This window comes from Protopterus annectens, chromosome 10.part0 (genome assembly GCF_019279795.1).
Source record: "Protopterus annectens isolate FY-2018-M chromosome 10.part0, PAN1.0, whole genome shotgun sequence".
Taxonomy (NCBI): Eukaryota; Metazoa; Chordata; order Ceratodontiformes; family Protopteridae; genus Protopterus; species Protopterus annectens.
Window position 1 is genome coordinate 75,223,320 of NC_056744.1, and position 22,340 is coordinate 75,245,659.

At 41.2% G+C, this 22,340-nt stretch overlaps 1 protein-coding gene across 1 annotated transcript in view; it reads right to left on the reverse strand.

Annotated features, from left to right (window-relative positions):
- The window catches only part of NUP85 (nucleoporin 85), a 1,184,651-nt gene that overhangs the window by 1,125,528 nt on the left and 36,783 nt on the right, over window positions 1-22,340 (reverse strand). Inside the window, exon 2 of the mRNA XM_044085035.1 lies at window positions 19,581-19,674. Within this exon, the coding sequence (XP_043940970.1) occupies window positions 19,581-19,674 (94 nt within the window). The remainder of the gene's footprint in view (window positions 1-19,580; window positions 19,675-22,340) is intronic.

A 22,340-nucleotide genomic window follows, 5' to 3' on the forward strand; every position in this document is an offset into this window, starting at 1 on the left:
AATCAGTCATTTTCTTGGTTAGGTCTAACAATCCCACCCCACCACCAAACAAGACCATTTTTAAGGACTACTCCATGGCAGACCTTTTTCAGCTGGCAAGGAGATCTGCACAACTTTCCCAACAATACCCAGCAAATGAACGCTCATTCACCTTCGACTTTTACCAGTACCAAACAGTTGCACAGAAAAGTTACTATCTGTTCACCCTCAATACAAAATTCAGAATAAACATTGCAGAAACTATTAATAAGCTGCAAAAATAAACAAAAATAAAAAAAAATTCTAAAAATGCTCCATCTCCATTCCTCAAGACCATACTGAAACATGCATGCCAGTAAGGAACATGAATGCACTATGAACAATTGTAGAGTAAAGTACAACCTCACTATTACAACAGATACCACAGACTGCTACAAATCCTTCTTTAGTTAAGTCAGGAAATTAAGGAATAATGTCCAACAATGCCCTAAGCTCATCCATAAAACAGTATCACATGTTTTGATACCACGGACATAGCCAATATATAAAGCAGACAAAAGTACTGCAAAAGTTACCTCAGTTAGCCATACTGTTGCACCTAGCATCCTGGAAATGTTGGTTTCTTGTGAAATGACCTTGGAACAAGTCTCAGAATCCCTTTCAAAGGCTAAAAAATACTTCCATGGCACTAGACAATTTACTCTGCTAAATTTTCATTTCTGGCAAGTACGCACTATCTACTTAAACTGTTCAGTGTTAGTCTATTCACATGGTTTGTGCCCGATGCCTGTAGAGCAGCTACGGTAAATCCCCCACACAGGCAGCCATACACACACCCTGGTAATTAAAGGCCCACTGGTGTCCCTAGCCTTATATGCAAAGTCATGGACCATGCTATAGTCAAACTCATTTATAAGGATATGGACACAGGCATGTTTAAATGATCTAGACACCTAATCCATTAGGTTTTGTGAAGGGCAGGTATCTTCTCCTGATCCTAGTAATATTCTTTTAAATGTTACAGAGGCTGTGGAGAACAGTCACTTCATGTACACTATTTCAAACTGGCCAAGGCTTTTGACACTATTGCCATGCTGGTATTACTCAAAAATTATACAAATGCATGTAAAACCCCTACATACTGTCTCCTGTACTTGCAAATGACTATCCTGCAGATTCCAACCTGCAAGAGTTACTGGTACCCTCTCTGAATATAAAACTATAACTGGTGAGGTATCACAGGGATCAGTGTTTAGCTCTTTTTTGTTTAGTATACATTTTGCAGATATCCAAGCCAATATCCCAGAACTATGATTGGCCAAGTTTGCTAATGACTGCAAGTTGAGTGAATATCTGGATTTACATATAACTAAAGGTGCAATGAATTTTAATGTGACTCATCCAACTATACTACACAGCTCCGCCAAGGGCTGGAATATGGATATACCTTGAAGGCTCTTAAATTAAAATAAAGGGCAGTATAGTAGTATTCAGCAAAAAAAAAAAAAAAATGCTCCCACTCCACAGGTCACAAATGGCAATTTTCTTCAGTCAGACATGGTCATAAGAGACCTGGGTATTTTTAAGTTCATAGGAGGTTACTAAGCTAATGGCCCTAGGGCCTTTACAAGCCTACATGTGTAAACAAGACATGTACCATAATGACCATATTTAAAATGGTCATGGTTAGTAGAGAGATTCTATGATCAGCATCAACTACCCCTATTCATGAAGAACACAGGTGTCACCCCCGGGGTGAATTTACAGTAACCCATCCAATTGTCAAGTTTGGGCTTAAACAGGGTCATTGAGGAGCTCTGCTTCACATGAAGTGGGGGCTTAGTCCACAGGAGTAGCAATCTCTTCGAAGATATATCTGTCTCTCCAACATGTTTTGTTAATGTCAAAGGCTTGGCTGAGATGCCTGAAGCGAGTGACTCGTCCCCACTGATTTGCGGATGTGCAGCATTTCCATTACGGCACAGTCAGAGACTGCTCTGTAGGCCAGGCACAGGTCGCCTCTCAGCAGCCTGTATAACAGAGTGCAGTGATAGGGCTTGCAGTCTTGTCATGTTTTGGAGGTCCTGGGTTCTCTTGGTTAGAGACCTCTGTGGCCCCTCCAGTTGCTGCAGGTGTCTGATGAGATACATACAGAAGGGAGCATTGTATTCAATTAGTGGTCTTATAAGGGTAGAATATAGCAGAGTTATAACCTCCTTAGTCTTGGATGCGATGCCCTTATTTATGAGATGTGCAATGTAGAAGGCTTTTCGTACCACTAGAGACGCATTGTGATTGAAGTTTAGACTGCTATCAACCTGCGTTCCCAAGTCTCGCACCATTGGGTTTGAGCTAGAGCGGTTGCTATCCATGTCATAATTACCAAAGGCTATAGAGACAACTCTCTCATTTGATCACTACATTTCCACCAGTGTCAGGAAATCCTCATCTACCCCAAGTTCATTCTCAAAGGAATATCTTAAAGACCCAAAGAAATAATTCTGCCATCATACTCCTCCCCATAAGCCTACCATCAAATACAATGCCCCCTTGGTCAAGTACAAATCAGAATAACTCACTCAGCTGGAAACACTCCAATTAATTCTAAAAATTTCAAAATTAAATGTCTAAAATCCTCCAACTATCCCAACAGGTTAGCAAGATTCCCCTTACATTCCATAGCCTACCAGCTATCCCAAAATTACCTTAGTCTCGCTTTTTGAACCATGAAAGTCATCCTATTTCTTTGCATAGCCAATGGCTCTACAAACACTTGCACTAGGATCCTAAATCTACACAAACAAGTAAACAAAGCTCAGGGGAAGGACAGGTTCCTAACTAACATATTCACAGCGTATGGAATAAGTTACCACTACAGCTCAAAGTACTAGTTTGGCTACCTTTAAGTCTAGTCTTGATGAATGAATAAATAGAGAAATTTCTACTTGGGTTATCACATATTGCTCTGTTTTAATTAGGAACCAAGTACTACTAAGTGTTGGAAAATGGTGAAAAGAAATTTTAGACAGGGGTACATCACATGGTCCCAGTGACTGTTTGCCTAATATTTTTCCCATGCTGGGCTTCCAAGATGGCTGCACACTGAGTAACAGCTTAATTTCAGCTCTCCCAGTGTGAGAACAGAAACTCAGAAAAAAAGAGAGCCAGTGAATTTGTCTTTTTGATTAAATTTCAATAACTAGCTAGTAAATGCACTGTCTGAATGGTAGCAAAAAAAAAAAAAATTCAATGAACCTGAAAGGAAATCAACCACAAAAGGTGAGGATTCTCCTGGAGGATCAACAATCATTTTTTTATGCAGAACATGCTAAGGAGGAAATATAAAAGTGCGTCGATCAAAATGCGAGCCATCAAACATTAGGGGATTCTGCTTCTTATTCTTCTGATAATAAAGCCCATAGAAAGACTACTCCAGTGAAACGTTTTCCAATATTCCAAAGGAAAATGCACGAGAGACAGAAAAAAGCACAAGAGTTGACTAGAAGAAAAAGGAGTGCACTGGAAATGAACCAGATACTGGATCTGGGAGATGGAGAGCAACAGGAAGAAAAACACCAACTCAGAAACTGGTGACCAAATGTGGGATTACAAAGCATCAATTACATTATGAAATATGATGGAACAAGAAAACCTAGAAATATTGGCCTTTTTTATTTGTTAAACTTGTTGGAGATTCCAACACATATGCCATACTTTACATCATAAATGTTGTGAAGAAGATTAGAAATAGAAAAGGAAGGGAAAAATTAACTGTAAGTAAATATTTTTTTTTTCTTAACAGTATTTTTATAATATGTGACAAAATGCATAATATTAACTAAAGCTTTTTTTTGTTATTTTTGTGTGTAATACGGATACTACAGTAAAGAGTTGACCCTATTTTTCCTTCTTTCTTTCTTCTTGTTCAGTTTTAAAAAATGTAGGCACCAAGGTATCTGGTTTTCATGTTTCTATGGAGACATTCTGATAAGGAGGCAATAAAAACTTTCAATGGCCAGGAGATAATGTTTCATGAAAGCATTCAAGTTGTTTTCTGCATCTGGAAAATGAATAAAGATAAGACAACAACAGAAAGCACTTACTGGAAGTAGAAGCATGGGCTGTACCATGCATCTTAGCATGGATTGACCTTCATTAAAGCTTAATTCAAGCCTGTCACTGCAGCTGTCAATCTGGGACAACTGTTCCTATTAGGAGGGCTAAACTTCATTATTGAATATATACATAGTTTCATTTGTTAGTCTTAGCTCTTAAGTTCTGGGGGGGGGTGTCTTTTTTTTTTTTTTTTTTTTGAGGGATTTCATTAAAACAAAAAGTCTTGTAAGATGAGATATAGGTTGAAATGGATAGGACAAAAAGCAACTGCACAGATCATCAACCTGCCAAACATCAGATTATGCATGTAACACAAAAGCTGAACCTAGACACCATCAAAAAAGCTGTTATACATAACAGGTGAGAATGATAACACTTTTATGACAGTGACAGCACCTTCCATATTACCTTTAAATGTGAATGATCTCACAAATATATACAAAAAAGAAAGAGTAATGAACTATATACTAAGTTACAGCAGGTATATTTGGAAAGAAACGACCATATGAATTTGATAAAGAAAGGATTTCAGGATGATTATTTAGCAGAATATCTGGGGCAAAGGAAAAGAGGAGTGAGTACTTGCATTAACTGCAAGAGGAGCTCCAATAGTGATAGAAGAAGAGAAAAAAAAAAGATAATTATGGTAAATTTGTAGTTCTAATGGGCTACTGGCAAATGAGCAGGATTATGCCACCATGTAGTTATATTCCATCCAAAACTGTTACAGTGAAGCTTACGAAAATTCTGGGAGAAATAACTAGTTTTCATCTGGGAATGCAGCATCAGAGCCTAAGCAAAGTACAGTTGTGTAAAATCTTACCATAACAGTGGATGTTCTTCTCTTCATTGTTGCAGTATGCTTTACAATAGGGATTGCCTGCCAAGGACAGCCAAATGTCTGACCAGTATACCACAGCCTTTTGGTTACAAAGGGTACGCCATATGTCACATATACGTTCCCTGCACATGGTGTAGGGCAAAAAGGCAATGTCCAGACATATTCTCAGAACTGAAAAAGCCCTAGTAGGAACGACAGTCCAATGATAAAAACGGGTAACAAAACGCATCCAAAAGAAAAAAGGACCAGAGGGAGGAAGCACATACTGCAATACTGAACAGATGGACAGCTACTGTTATGCTAAGATTTTACACAACTGTACTATGTCTTTCTAGATCACTGCTGCAGAATTCTTTACAATAGCAGAGAATGCAAAAGCTCAGAAAGAAGACTGGGAGTAGGAAGGGCGAGTAGAGCCCTCTAGAAATGTATAGAGAATGGCCCTGGCAAAGCCAGCTCTGGCCTTATAAATCACATCATACTTATAGTCCTTAGTAAGGTATGCAAAGAAGTTCATGTTGCTGCCTCAAGCACATAATTAGTATCCAAACCCTTGAAATAAGCACCAGAAGAAGTCACAGCTCTAGTGGAATGAGCCTTAACAGAAGGAAAGAAGGCTATTCCCATGAAAAGAATAGCAAAGAATTTGCTTTAGACATCCAAGAAGAAATTCTTTTCTTGGAAACAACCAGACCTAAAAACCTGGGAAGAAAAGAAACAAAAAGATGATCAGAGTTACAAAAAGCTTTAGTCTTATCCAAATAACACCCGAGCTGTCTATACAAATCCACGGTGTGCAAAACCTTCTCACTAGCAGATTGTGGAGAAGGGAAAAAAGTGGGCAGACTGATTAAGGGAGAACTCATTAACCACCTTTGGCTTAAAAGAAGGATTAGTACGAAGAGACACCCTGTCCTTATGGATAACTAAAAAAGGAGGAACAGCCTTAAGGGCTTGCAGCTCAGACATCCATCTGGCAGAAGTAAAAGCCAGAGTCATCAAACAATAAAGCTGTAAGGAAGCTGAAGCAACAGGCTCAAAAGAGGTCAGAGTCAATTTTCCTAAATAAAATTAATGTAGCAGGAAGAAAGGACAGGCTTCTTAGGAGGCCTAATGTGAAGGATCCCTTTAATAAACTGTTTTGCCTCAAATTTAGAGACTAAAGGGGGGGGGGGGAGTCAAAGGCAGACAAGCAGAGATGGCTGATAAGTGGGCCTTAACAGAAAAACAGGCCAACGCAGCACTGAGCAATTCACACAGATAAGAGAACCAAACAGAACATCCACAATAAGAGGATCCAGGTTATGAGAAACACTAAACAGAAAACCCTTTCCATTTGCACAAGTAAGATTTCCTAGTAGTGGGTTTCCTGGGCTCCTGCAGGACCTGAAGCACATCCTCAGAAAAAAAGGTGTCTGTAAGGGATCAAAACCCCATCACCCACAATGTCCACTGAAGTGTGGACAGGTGGGGAGGGATGAGAGATTCCTTGTCTTGCATGAGTAGGTCCACCCTGTGACGTAAAGTACAGATGTCCTTCTCTTCGCTGTTCCAGTATTCATTACATTAGGGAGCCCCTGCCAAGGGCAGCCTGATGTCCAGCCAATATAACAAAGACTTCAGGTTGCTTTAAGATATGCCATATGTCACACGTATGCTCCTTGCATAGAGTAGGGCATAAAATACTACCCTCAGAATGGATAGCCCCAAGAGGAATGCCATTCCAAAATAAAGAAAAGGTAATCAGCACATTCATATGAGAAATGAACCAGGGGGAGGAGGGGAGGAGGGAATACTGCAACAGTGAAGAGGAGGACGTCTTCCATTTTTGTAAGATTTTACACAACTGTACTATGTCCTTCCATTTCACTGTTGCAGTATTCATTACATTAGGGAGAGTACCGAATCTCAGGAAGGCACCTAGGAGGAGGAAGGACCAGCAGAACCCTCTAGGTAGCCACGGAGGATGGCCCCAGCAAAACCATCTCTAGCTCTGGAGATTCCATCCAACTTGTAGTGCTTGGTAAATGTATGCACAGAAGTCCAGGTAGCTGCCTCAAGCATAGAATTAATATCAAACCCTTTAAAAGAAGCATCATAAGAAGCCACAACCCTAGCAGAATGGAGCTTTAACAAAATAAGGAAGGCTCTTGCAATGAAAGGAATATCAAAAAGAAATCACTTTTGATATCCAAGAAGAAATAGTTTACTTGGATACAGCAGATCCCAAGGTCCTGGGATGAAAGGAAACAAAGGACTGATCTGATTTCCTAATAATCTTAGTCTTATCCAAATAAAATCTGAGTTGTCTATGCACGTCCAATGTATGCAGCTCCTTCTCACTGGTACATTGCAGAGAAGGGAAAAAGTGGGCAAATTAATAGACTGATTTAGGGAGAACTCATTCACCACCTTGGGCATAAAAAAGGATTAGTATGCAAGGACACTCAGTCCTTGTGAAACACCAAAAAGGAAGACATGCCATAAAGACTTGAAGCACAGACACCCATCTGGCAGAAGTAAGGGCTAACAAAAGAAGAGTCTTCCAAGAGCAATGTTGCAAGGAAGCTGAAGCTGCTGCTCAAAAGCAACCCCAGTCATTTTTTCCAAAACAAAATTAAGATCCCAGGGAGGAGGAACATGCTTCCTGTGAGGCCTAACATAAAGGACATCTTTTTAGGAATTGTTTAGCTTCCAATCTAGAAGCTAAAGGAGGAGATAAAGGCAGACAAGAAGAGATGGCCTTAACAGAAGAATAAGCCAACCCAGCACTGAGCAATTCACACTAAGATTGACCAAAGGAAAATCCACTGAAAGTGAATCCAGGTTATGAGAAAGATGGCAAACAGAAAACCTCTTCCATTTGGATAAACAGGATTTTCTAACACTGGGTTTCTTGGCCTCCTGCAGGACCCAAAGCATGTCCTCAGAAAAAAAAGGTGTCTATGTGGAATCAAAATCCTATCATTCACAGTGTCAGTTGAAGAGCGGACAAGTGGGGATGGATGAGAGGATCCCTTGTCCTGTGTGAGTAGGACCACCCTGTGAGGTAACTTGTGATGATTGCCCTTGGCTAAATGCCGAAGAGGGAACTGATGCTGTCTCAGCCAAAAGGGAGTCACCAACATTTTGGGAGTGTCCTGCTGAATTATGAACAGAACTGTTGGAATGAGAAGAAGGGGAGAGAAAGCATAAAGAAGCATCACCTTACAAGAAAAAGATAGGGCTTCTGCCTTCCAAACAAGAGAATCTGGGACTCTGGTACAAAAATACAGGAAGCTGTCTGTTCAAAGTGGAGGCAAAGAGATTTATTTGAGGAGTACCGCACTGGTGGACAATGTCCGGAAACACATCCCTGTGAAGCATCCATTCGTGGAATTGAGTTAAGGACCTGCTCAAAGCATCAGCCAGAATATTTTGACCAGAGGAAGTGTAAACTGCTTGAAGAGTCACTTGATACTGGACAGCAAGATCCCATACTAGGAGTGCCAACCTGCAAAGAAAACAACATCTTTCCTCCCACCCCCATTTGTTTACATACCACATCACTGTGGTTTGGTATTGTCTGCAAATACCTTGAGAGGTCCTGGGGAGAAAAAAAGGATGAAAAATCAGAAGAGCTCTCATCTCTTTGACTCTGATGTGCTCTTTCTGTTGAAGAGGCGACCACACCCTCTGCACCTTTGAGACAAAAGCTGCTCCCTATCCCACATCTGAAGAGTCTGTGAACAGCTCCTGATATGGAAGAGGGGGTGAAAAGGGAGCCCTGGATTTAAAGACAATTGCTGAATCCACCAGAGAAGTTACTCTTCTACCTTGCCTCAAGAAAGAACTACAAATTCTAGGGGATGCAGATGTGAATGCAAAACTGACCAGAAACCGCTGAAACTTTCTCATGTGGAGTTTAGCCAGAGGGAGCATAGGGATGGCTGATGCCATGAATCCCAGCGCTCTCAGAAACTCCCTGGTTGAAATAGAGGCCACAGGAAGAAGACCTTTAAAGAAAGAAATGAGTGTCAAGGCCTTGGAAGAAGGTAGGGGATGCCAGCATAAACACAGTCTAAATCCTGCACCCGAGAACAACATGATCCTGAGAAGGAGTCAAAAAATACTTTTTGAAATTTATTGTGCACCTCAGGCTTTGCAGAAGGAAATGGCAAAATGAAGATTTTGCAACAGGATCTGTGGAGAGGATGGCAAGATAAGGATTTTGCAACAGGATCTCTGGAGAAGGAGGTCATCTAAGTAAGGAAATACTTGGATCCCCTGAACCCTGATAAAAGCAGTCACAGGAGCAAGGCATTTGATGAATACCCTTGGGGCAATAGAAAGACCAAAGGGCAAAGCACAGAACTGAAAATGCCAAGAAGTAACAGAGAAATGTAAAATCTTCCCGAAAAGGGGATGGACTGGAATATGGAGATAAGCATCCTTGAGATCCAGAGACACCATATAAGCCTGGATAAACAAAATAGGGAGCAAAGTCTAAAGGGACAACATTCAAAAGGAGAGCACCTTTAGAAAAGTGCGTAGATGAGAGAGGTCTAGAATTTGTCTCCAATTGCCCTCTTTTCAAGGTACTAGAAACATCCTAGAGTAAAACTGCTTCCCCCTTTGGGACACAGGCACCTCTTGAATAGTACCCAGAGTCAAGAGGTCCCGAAGCACCTCTGGAAAAAGCAGAGTTGTTCCTGAGTGGGTTGAGAAATACCAATAAAAAGGGGAAAGGATTTCCATACCATGAAATTCCCATGGCAAATAATGGACAGGACTCAGAATTCCTGAGTAATCTATTGCCAAAGAGGGAAAGAGAGAGAGGCGAAGAGAAAGTGGAAAGTGGCTGGGAAGAATAACATAGTCAGACAGCACCTGGTTTATCTGGAAAAGGAGACTTCTGAGGCACTGAAGTCTGACCAGCCTTAGCAGGAGGAGCCTGCTTGCCACCCTTTTTGCCCTTACGAGGAGGGCAAGATTGCTTGTGAACAAAGGCTGGCTTACTGGGGAAGTTTCTCTGAAATTTAGACAGAGGAGAAACAAACACGTTTAAGTTCCTGTAAAATCTTGCCCTTTTCCTGAAGGGACTTAAACATGTCAGCAGCAGCTTCACCAACCAAATATTTATTATCAAGACAGACATCCATTAACTTAGCCTTACTATCATCAGGCAAAGGTTGAAGCCAAAGCCAAGAATACCTCTTCATCACTGACCCGAAAGCAGCAGTCCTAGAAAAAACATCTGTTGCATTATAACTACACTTGATGGAATGATGATCCACCTGGGAGGAAGTCTCTAACAGGAAAAAGCAGAAGTTTTACCCTCAGAGTCTGGAAGATCATAAATAGGTTGACAAGCCTGGGACCAGCAATGGAATGGGCATTCAGACATATGATCAAGCGATGGAGTTCAGACTGGCGGCAAAAAAGTTCTGAGGATAGTACACCTAGAAATCACCATTATGCCCTACACTATGCAAGGATCATACATGTGACATGACATACGGTGTACCTTAAAGCAACCTAAAGGCTTTGGTATACTGGCCAGTCAAGCCGCCCTTAGCAGGGGATCCTTAATGTAATGAATACTGCAACAGTGAAATGGAAGGACATCGTGTGATGACTGCCCTTGGCAAGATGCAGCAGAAGAGGGAACCAATGCTGTCTGGACCAAAAGGGAGTCACCAGCAAGATTTTGGGAGCATTCTGTTTTATCTTTAACAGGACGTCTGGAATGAGACCAAGGGGAGGGAAGGGATAAAGAAACATCCCCTACCAAGAAAAAGAGAGGGGGTCCATTTTCCAGGCCAGATGGCAAGGGACTCTGGCACAAAATAGAGGAAGTTGTCTGTTCAGAGGGGAGGCAAATAGATGTACTTGAAGAGTACCCCACTGGTGGACAATGTTCAGAAACGCATCCATGTGAAGCATCCACTTGTGGGATAGTGTCAAGGACCTGCTCAGAAAATCTGCCACTATTTTCTGATCAGAGGGGATTTAAACTGCCTGAAGGGTCACCAGATACTGGATAGCTAGCTCCAAAACCTAAAGGTCTAACCTGCATAGGAGATAACCCCCCCCCCTTGCTTGTTTAACATACCACATCACTGTGGTATAGTCTACGAGAATCTTATGAGGCCCTGGAAGAAAGAGAGAATGAAAAGACAGCCAAAAAGCTCTCATCTCTTTGACACTGATGTGGTCTTTCTTTTGTCGAAGTGACCAAAGGCCTTGTAACTTCAGAGAACCGAAGGAGGCCTCCCATCCCACATCTGAGGCATCCATGAAAAGTTCCTCAGACAGAAATGGAGGTTGTAAAGGAATCCTGCATTGAGGGACAACTGATGATGTTCCAGCTTGAGACATGGAAGTAGAGGGACAGGAAAATCTAAAAGATGAGAATGTTGAAGCCAAACTGACTTTAGAAACCACTGAAGCTTTCTCATCTGGAGTTTGTCTACAGGAAGCATAGTAATGGTAGAAGCCATGTAGCCCACAGCCCTCAGAAATTATCTAGCTGTTACTGAAGCCGGAGGAAGAAGGGTTTGAAAGAAAGCAATGAGAATTAAGGCCTTGGGAGGAGGCAGGAATGCCAGCATTGGAATAGTCTGGAACCAATGCTGTCTGGACCAAAAGGGAGTCACCAGCAAGATTTTGGGAGCATTCTGTTTTATCTTGAACAGGACTTCTGGAATGAGACGAAGGGGAGGGAAGGGATAACGAAACATCCCCTACCAAGAAAAAGAGAGGGTGTCCACTTTCCAAGCCAGGTGGCAAGGGACTCTGGCACAAAATAGAGGAAGTTGTCTGTTCAGAGGGGAGGCAAATAGATGTACTTGAAGATTACCCCACTGGTGGACAATGTTCAGAAACGCATCCATGTGAAGCATCCACTTGTGGGATAGTGTTATGGACCTGCTCAGAAAATCTGCCACTATGCTCTGATCAGAGGGAATTTAAACTGCCTGAAGGGTCACCCGATACTGGATAGCTAGCTCCAAAACCTAAAGGGCTAACCTGCATAGGAGAGAAAAACCTTGTCCCCCCTTGCTTGTTTAACATACCACATCACTGTGGTATAGTCTACGAGAATCTTACGAGGCCCTGGAAGAGAGACAGAATGAAAAGCCTGAAGAGACAGCCGGAAAGCTCTCATCTCTTTGACACTGATGTGGTCTTTCTTTTGTCAAAGTGACCAAAGGCCTTGTAACTTCAGAGAACCGAAGGAGGCCTCCCATCCGACATCTGAGGCATCCATGAAAAGTTCCTCAGACAGAAATGGAGGTTGTAAAGGAACCCTGCATTGAGGGACAACTGATAAAGTTCCAGCTTGAGACATGGAAGTAGAGGGACTAGAAAATCTAAAAGATGAGAATGTTGAAGCCAAACTGACATTAGAAACCACTGAAGCTTTCTCATCTGGAGCTTGGCTACAGGAAGCATAGTAATGGTAGAAGCCATGTAGCCCACAGCCCTCAGAAATTCTCTAGCTGTTACTGAAGCCGGAGGAAGAAGGGTTTGAAAGAAAGCAATGAGAATTAAGGCCTTGGGAGGAGGCAGGAATGACAGCACTGGAATAATCTGGATCCTGCAACCCAGAAAAATATGATCCTGAGGAGGAGTCAGGAATGACTTCTGGAAATGTACTGTAAACCCCAGGCTTTGTAAGAGAGAAATGGTAAAGTGTATATGCTGAAGTAAGACCTAAGAGGAAGCCTGAATAATCAGGTCATCCAGATAAGAAATTACCTGTTGCCCAATTTGCCTGCAGAAAGCAATCACAGAAGCAAGGCATTTGGTGAAGAGCCTTGGGGTAGTAGAGAGGCCAAAGGGAAAAGCAAACAACTGAAAATGCCAGGAAGCAACAGACAAATGTAAAAACTTCCTGAAAAGGGGATGAACAGAAATGTGTAGATAAGCATGCTGGAGATCGAGGGAAAATAAAAAAGCCTAAGGAAGTTGCAAAGGAAACAAGGTTTGAAGGGATGACATCTGAAAGGAAAGGACTTTCAAAAAGGTGTTTAGCTGAGAAATATCCAGAATGGGTCTCCAACTGCCTTCTTTCATGAGGACCAAGAACATTCTGGAGTAAAACCCCTTCCCCCTGTAAGGAGCTGAAACCTCTTGAATTGTTCCTTGACAGGACAGAACAGGCTCTGAAGCACCTCTGGAAAAAAGGGCAATTGTTCCTGAGAAGGCTGAGGAATGGCCAAAAAAAGGGGGGGGGGGTCCAAAACCATGTAATAACCCTGGCGAATTACAGAAAGAACCTAGGAGTCATGGGTGATTTTCACCCAAATAGGAAGAGACAAGGAAAGACACAGAGAACGAAGAAAGTGACAGAGAACAGGACAGTCATACAGCATCTGATTTATCAGGAAAAGGATGCTTCTGGGTAGAAGTTTGGGTAGCCCTTCTACCACCCTTTTTACTTCTGGGGAGGCCAAGACTGCCTATGGACAAAGACAGGCTTATTAGGATAATTCTTCTGAAACTTGGGCACAGGGGAAACAAAAATATGCTTCAACTCCTGTAAGGCCTTGCCATTTTTTTGCAGGGACTTAAACTCTGCAGCAGCAGCGCCAAACAAATGTTTATAATCCAGAGGAGCATTCATCAGTTTAGCCTTGATATCATCAGCTAAAGCCTGAAATCTGAGCCAAGAATATTCTCTCAAAACAGATCCAAAAGCAGCAGTCCTAGATGAAGCATCAACTGCATCATAGCTGTATTCAATGGAATAGTGAGCTACTTGGGAGGAAGTCCCAAGAAAACCAAGAGCAGAGGCCTTCCCCTCAGAATCAGGGAGATCAGAAATAGCTTGACAGAGAAGAGCCAAAACATACTTAGTCATGTGTGTCTGATAAGTAACAACTCTAAAGATTAGGGCAGCAGAAGTATACTCCTCCTTACCCAGTCTCTCCATGGTTCTGCTATCCTTATCAGATGGCAGCAATTTTCCGGAAGGCAACAATCTGGAAGGCTTATCAGAAGCCACTGACACCACAAAAGGGTCAATAGAAAAACACCTATATAGAAACCTACAGTCCCCAGGCACTTTATAAAACATAACAGTTTTTTTGGAAGCAGGGGGGTTGAGAATCAGGAGCCTGAGAAGCAGTAGAAAAAGCGGTACTTGCGTATTATCGCAACTAGATTTTTGCTGTTGCGAAATTTGTCCTGTTTATGAGAAGACAGGTTAATTAAGCTGGAAACAGGAGTGGAAGCAAGTAAGGAATACTGTGGCACACACTGTATGAGGCAAGGAGAGGAATAACTGCCAATTTTTCGACTCCTGCCTTGTGTGTCTCACTTGGCCAGTGAACTCCGCACTGCAACAGCACATGACAGATCCTGCCTTCCTGATCACAAGCGTAGCAAAGGCAACTTAATCAGAAGTATGTCGTATGAATGTTCATGGCCAGTAGTCAAATGTTACTGTTTCCCACTGTTGACATTTGTCCGTTAATGTCGTACAAATGTCAGGAAATCCATTTGCTTTTACAATGAAGGATGTTTTAGCAAGGGTTAACAAACCAAAATGAAAACTGTCAGTGTTGCTGTTGAAGTATGCACTTACTGCCGGCAAGGATGGTGCTATCTCTTCCTTGCATTAACATATATGTGAACCTTTAGTACAAAGTCATCTATTACCCTTTCAAGTCCCCTTCAACTCTTTGTCTGGAATTCAGACATGAATGCACTTTCTGTCACTGACAGGGTTTTTGTAACCTGACATGCATTTTACTGGCAGCATGTGTGCTGCTAATTCATTTCTGCATTAACTGTAAATGTAATGATGTATACATGAACCTCAAGAAATATTACAGCAGGTTTCCACCGCTCAGTTAAATGTCAAATGTCAGCGTAACCCTTTCAATTCCCCTTGAACTTTTTGACGTACTTCAGGCGTCAATACATTATGTGTTAGTGGCAGTTGTTTCAACTTTTAGACAGCAGCCCTGACAACTGAAGCGTGCGTGTGTAATACATGGCAAAACAGAGGGAAGACTGGTGCAATTGTTTTCCTTCCGGACTTGAATCAAAAGTTATTATTCATTAGTTCTTCTTCTTTAATTCATTCATAAACATGTAAAAAAAAAACAGTTTAGGGTGTTTTTTGCAGTAGCTCTTATTATAGCATGCGATTTTCGCAGCTGCGAAAATCTGGTTGCGATAATACGCAAGTACCGAAAAACCATCCATCAAGGCATCAAGAACTGGAGGAACAGCAAAGGGCCTAGGAGACTCCATTTACAAAAGTTCATAGCACCTCTTCTGAACATCAAACACTTGACCACAGTCCCATTTGAGTCCATCATTCTAGGAACATTATTACCACATGATATCTCCGCAAAAGTTGAGTCAGGACTGAGAAGACTCTTTGCCACTGGATTATAGTTCTGAGGCAGAAGGAATCTGGAAGGAGTAAGTCAAGGACTCTTCATCAGAATCTGCAGCATCCTCCTCAGAAGGATCCTGTTCCCTAGGTCTCTTAAAAGAAGTAGAAGACTGAGGGGAGCAGGAAAAGAAAACACCATGTGGAAGCTTGAGAGCCATAGGGGCATTAAACAAGCCTCAAATGAAGTTCTGCCATTCACTCTGAGGATCCTTGGGAGCAGGCAAAACAGGTTTAATTTTCTGCTTCTTTTTGAGTGGGAAATAAAACAAAAAATGTTGGAGGCTCTGACCCCTAACAACAGTCAATGGTAGTTAGACCTCTTCCCTAACTAAAATTTGAGGAACACCCCTACGCCCTTCAGTAATAAATCAGCCGTGGTTTCCCCTGTACATACAAGGTGGACATCTGTAAAACCTCAATGATCATGCGTGGTGTCGGGTTCATGCCTGCCTCTAAAGTTGTCATGACAGAGAAATCTGAGAAAGAAACTGGATGCTTCTCTGTGCTTTCACTAGACTCAAGAGAGACATCTGGAACTGGCGGAAAAGCCAAAGAATCAGACCAAACATTCTTGTCCTTTTTCTTTGTAGGCGGCTGACCCTCTGGCCAGGAAAATCCTTCCATGGAATCATTAACCAACAAGTTAAGTCACTAGGGAAGAAAGCCAACTCCTCAAAGTTTTAGGGTAAAAGCACCGACAAATATCGCAAGATGCATGGTCATGAGAAGTGCCTAAACAGAACAAACACTGCTTGTGATGATCTTTATGGGAAATCCGTCTCCTACACTGGCATTTCCCACTTTCTGGATGACATGAAACCCAACAACCACATTACAAAATAAACATAAGGGAAATAAAATCAAAAACCCCAATGGCGCATTTATCTGTAAGCAGAAGAAGCAAAAACAAACGGGCGTTCAGACCAAAGATGGCATTCAGACTGGTAACAAAGAGGACGGTACATCCGGATGTCACCTTTATGCCCTATGCGTGAGCAGGAAGCATACATGTGATGTACAGCATACCCTTTACAACCAAAAGGCTTTGGTATATTAGCTGGACATTGGGCTGCCCTTGGTAGGGGATCACTATTATAAAGAATATTGCAACAGTGATATGGAAGGACATCAGCAGACCTTGACACCAAGATGGACAAATCTAATCCTTTCAGCTGAGTGTGATCTAACAAATAAAATTTTATGTCAAGGGTATAACCTTAAATGATCCTGCCAGTGCTGATAAGTAGAAGCAGAAGACTGCCAACAAATGTAACATTTCAAGATAGTGTCCCTGGCCAAAATAAATGGAACACTCACTACACAAGGGCCAGGGGAAAAATTTGCATACCAAAGAGATAATTATGGAAGGCTCAGTCTGCTTCAATTCAGGCTGGATGCCCAAATCACAAATATCAAAAAAAAAAATTATATTCCTTGAAAAAGTGAGGCGCAACAAGCAAATAAAAAGGAGGATGATAAAAGGAAAGAAAACCCTAAGAAATAGCAAGCCATTAAAACAGGTCTATGCTGAAAAATACAGAATCTTTCCCATATGTTCCTATAGGAGTGAAAAAAAGGAAAAAGAGTTGCAAAAAAGGTCCTAAATATAAAGAAAGAGCACTATCAAAATGCCACAGAAAAGATAAAGATACTTGCAACGTTTGATAAAAACAATGCTAACTGTAGGAGGCAGTCCCGGCCACTGTACAGTTTGTTTGAGCTGCAGAACAGGAAGGAAGATCTGGAGGCAGTGAGCAATGTGGTACATTAAGTGTCAGATAAGGATATTTGATAGCCTATGAAAATTTGTACTTGTTTAGTGGTCCTAATGCCTACAGCCTTTAGCCCTACATGTTATGGAGGATGGGACTCCACTTAGCAGTTCAGGATTTTGCTAAAACCACCTTAAGATGCATGGGCATGCTCATGTGTTTTGTCATAGTCTCCAAGTTTATTCCCATATCCCAAACACATCATAAGAAATTAATGTGGATAAACTTTTGATGAAATAGTGTCACTTCTTTTCCGGACAAGTTCCAGATCCCCACCAACCCTGAACAGGATAAATTGGTTATCAAAAAGAAAAAAAAACAGTAAATGAATGCTAAACTTAGGATGTCTGCAGCCTTGAAAGCTCAATTTTAGGCATACGATATTGACACAAGATTCAAGACAAGGTACACTCAAACTGAATAAAAGTCCTCAAAAAATGGTACAAGCTCAAATATCGGTCAATGGCTATGATGACCAGAAGGTTCAAATGCAACAGAATGCAACAAAAACAATTTTATTACTGTCATCAGCAGGGTTCAAGGAGGCTACAAATGCTCAGAAGGAAACAGCAAAGCAAAAAATCATCATAAAAAAGAGCCTGTCAAATGATACAAAATTCAAGACATCCACATGCATCACAAGCAGCTAGAGTTCAACTAGCATCTAAGCTGCCAGAGGCCCAGATGCGGAGAAACAAAATGGCTTTGGTGGCTCACATCTCCTGGAAAAAGGAGGAGGAAGGATGTCTGGGGGTGCAGACCACAATCTCCATTGGGTAACAAACATTTAATGACAACTTCAAGCTCATAGAAGGGGCTGGACTCTGGGCTCTTGTCGGTATGACAACAGCGGTGCCTCACACAATGACTACTGCATGTCCTCCCGTTTCACACTTAAGGATGTATAGGACTGGTAAGCACATTGCACAAACAGAAAGGCACCACTTACTTCTATGAAATGCAGTTGCTCTTTCTCCTTTTCATTGTAGGACAGTAAGACACCTACTGATGTGCTCCTGCATTTTCTACGTCCATTGTTACTGCAGATGTCATCTGGCCCCACTGTGGGGAAAGAGGTTTGGCAGTAACTTCACACTATTTCAAGCATTCATGAGTACTTTGAAAGTATACCAAGGATATTTACTAGTATCTGCAAATTTTACACACTTCTTACTCCTTCGACTGTAACTGTAGGTTTATCACTTTGCACACTTTGCTGCATGTCCAACACCATGGTTGGGAAAGATTAATAGCGATCAGCCCATCCAGTTTTAATCAAGCACCCTGGAACACCCAAAACAGTTTTGGGGAAAAAAATGCCCTTTTTGTATACACCAGCCTTGTAAAGCTACAAGGGTTTTCTCCTTCGAGCAATATTAGCCTCTGCCATGCTCCATTTTGCTTCACGTCTTTCATAGCATGTCAGTCATGCAGTTGTTGCTCCCTATTCACATAACAAGCAATCACCTTCTCCAAAGGACCCAAAGGCAAGAAATAAACCACTTGGCAATACCACATACACGCTGCTGTGGCACTTCCAAAACCAAATTAAGAAATACAGAATCATTCATACACCTCCTTTACCCAATTACTTAACTCTTGGTTAAATACAAATTAAAACACAATAACTATAATAAATACATTTTAATTTTCTACAATAAAAAAAATCATAACCATCCACAGTGTCATTATGACCCAGGTGACTGATGTTCAGTTTGTAGCACTGACACCTGCTAGAGCTGGTCTGGGGAGGAAGACTGTAGCTATCCTTGGGAAAAGCACAAAATAGGGCCATCCTGTGCTGGAATCCCACCCCCAAGGATAAGCGAGGCTTGTTGTACTACAAAAAGTGTTCCTTTGTGCAGCAACTGCAGCACTTAAGTTCAGTTACTGTGCTATCCAAAAATGAGACCATCAATGTACTTAAAAAGAAGACACTACTCAACTGTTCTGACAGACTATGTCTGAACAAAACCAAGACTCCATCCGAGCATCACTGCGGACATTCGGGTGTAGGATGTACATCCCACATAAGCATATCACAGTGGGGTTCTGAATTTAATGCTCCTTTCACTTAAACCATGTGATGTGGTGATGCATCACAAAGTTGGGTAAGAAAAGAAAAAAAACCCTACAAAGTAGACAGTAGTGTCCACTGTGACAACCAGTTAATGCAGCTGTTACACACAATGTTTTTATATAAACATGCTAATAACCAAAATACATCTCTCTCACTCTCAAAGTCCAGTTCACTTAGGAAATTAATCATGACATAGCAGATATTATTGACCATAATCAAGTGACAGCTTAACAAACAGGGATTCAACATCCTCTATACTCTTACTTATTGGGGGATTTGCTGATCAGACTGCAGTCAGTTCACTACTCAGTTCCTTACTAAAACTTTCTATAATAAACATCTTTGTTTAAATAAAATAAAAAATAACAGTAATGAAATGGTAACACATTTTTTTACCTCTCCTTTTGAATGAAGTCTCAAATACAAGTAGTTCTCCAAGACAAAAGCAAAATCCCATATGTCTGTTCTTAGAATCCACTCCTGGAACGGTCTATTGAAAATTACAGAAAAAAAATCAGTTTTCTTCCCCCACACAGTCTCTGTACATTAAATCACACAGCGAATCTGCAGCTATGATATGAAAGTGTAAAGTTTAAAGTTTAATTTCACAAAATTACATACTCATGCTCATTTCAGGGGAAAAATGCATACAGACCACTTGTGGAAAGATGCAAACAGTACTGTTTAAACAGCAGCAAATTCTAAATGCACACAGATTCTATATCCAAATTTACAGAAATAGCTATGTTTGTGTGCCAAGCTTCATACCTTTACCAAGGCTTAAACTTTTGCAAAACGGCTGCTGGTGCTAAAGAAACTGCTGCAAGCTATTGGATGTAATCCTTATCAGAGTGCTCTTCATGCATAGCAAACACCAGGACAAAAGAGAAAAGCTGAAAATGCCCCATACCAGCCAGGTATGCAGCATTACAATTAAAGGTACAACACAAGTATGAATGACCAATAACACAGCAACCCTGGAAAAGCACAATACAATGTAGCAATTACAACTCTGCAGAAAGCAACTGTCTTTTTTGAAATCCACAACAGAAAACAAGTGAAAATCTACTGCCAATCATTAGCAGACCGGAGTTCCGCTTTGGCGACCCCTAACCGGGAAAAGCCGAAGGAACAACAACAGAAAACAAGTCTCATTTCTTCATGAGTGTGCAAAATCTGGCCTATGGCCTGTAAATCTGCATAACCTAACTAAAAATAAACTCAGGTCTTTAAAAGCCTCATATCTTTATATCAATGTCACTGCCTCTTAATTAGATTTTGAAGCATTAAGAATAAATAAATAAAATCTTTAACCTAACAAAAAAGGCTAACCATGGGTAGAAATAAAAAAAACATAAAATCTACAGTGCCGCTACTTTAAAATGGAAAAGACTCCAAACTACCAAAACATTTGGAAGGGCGGGGTAGAAGTACTGAAAGAAAGATTTCCTTTGCAGATGGAAAGAAACAAAAGGTGGTGTTACAGCATAACATTCTGTGTGTGTGTGTGTGTGTGTGTGTGTGTGTGTGTGTGTGTGTGTGTGTGTGTGTGTGTGTGTAGGACATAAATGAACAGAATATTTCACAAGTGCAAGTGCATGTTCATACACACCACTTCTACTCCTGTGAATGTTACTACTGCTTCCTTACAAAGCAAGGATAGAAATTTGTATAGGTTTTATGTTCCTGATAAAATCTCAGTGGTACTCCTGCCTGAATTTCATCAAAGCTTTTTGTCTTAAACAAATGCATCTTCTCTGCACATGAGAGATCACAGTGAACTATTCTGGGACTTTTCTGCTTTCCCTAATACAAAGGGATTTGAGATGGTGCAATTGGGCTTGTCTCTTTCAAAAAACTATTTTCTACCTGTATGAGTCAAAGGCATGCAATAGGTGGATTGGATACTCTAAATTGGCCATAGATGTGAGTGTGTGTGTGTGTGTGTGTGTGTGTGTGTGTGTGTGTGTGTGTGTGTGGCATGAAAGAACAACAGTGGGATGGCTAGAGGGGGAGAGAGAGGAAGGTTCTGGTTAACAGTGTATGACTAAAGAAAAATCTGTGTGCTTTTTTCCATGCTTGTGACTGGGTTAAAACCTTAGGCATTATCCAGTAATACGTTTGTTACAAAGCATGTAAATGAAAAGAATACTGAATATCATAAGGCTTTTCTTCTTATAAACAAGGCACCCTTAGCAGTTTTGTGTCTGGTTTGCATGTCACTACAAGACAATATAATAGAGAAATGGCTTGGGGAAAGAGCTTACGGAAAGCATTCAAGTGTTTTATCAACTGGGAAAGCTATAAAGACAAACAGTGGCATGGCTAGCCACCCGGTGGTGTGAACCTTTACTCTAGAGGATTGTCACTGTTGGTGACACCTCAACCTCATGTGCAATAATGGGAAAAGGGATTGTTAATGGATGGATGACTGAAGAGTCAACTTACAGGAATCTATGCTCTTAACCAGTTGTGTTCAACTGACTGCAGCATTGTGTGTCTGCCTCCATAAAGGAAGCTTTACTGCATGCTGATCTATAAAGGGGAAGGAAATGGTGTTTACAGCCCTAGATTAAAATCACCACTGAAGAAGCAGCCACACTACTACCACAGTGACCACTACTTAACTCAAACATGAAGGAAGGTACATCCCAGCTTCTAATGACTGGGAGGAGAAGGCGGTAGATCCACTCTGCTTGACAAAACTCCAATACAAGGTCTCAACATTATCAGAATTTACATATCACAGGTGCCCCGACAACTGTAATTGTCAGGTTAAGAACATAGATGCACATAACACATACACTAGAACTTTTTATGATTTATTATGAGGAAATGACCACATACACACCCTTACTTTTAAACTCACCGAAAGGTTGCTACAACATAATAAAACAGCAATTCACTGACAAGCAGTATCAAACCTGTCCAGTTTCATCTCTGAGGCTGCAGGCACAGAGATGATCAAATATAATATACACTGAACAGCAGAATATTCCCTCAATGTACAGGAGTCATCTGCCACCATTACACAGCAAGCAACTGTGACATGAAGAACTAAGCCAACAATAGAGGAGCTACCCAGAAAGTAAGCTGACTGCCTGCCTTTTGTGGAGGCTGGAAGCAGCAGACCAATACAGTGCAAAAATCTAGATA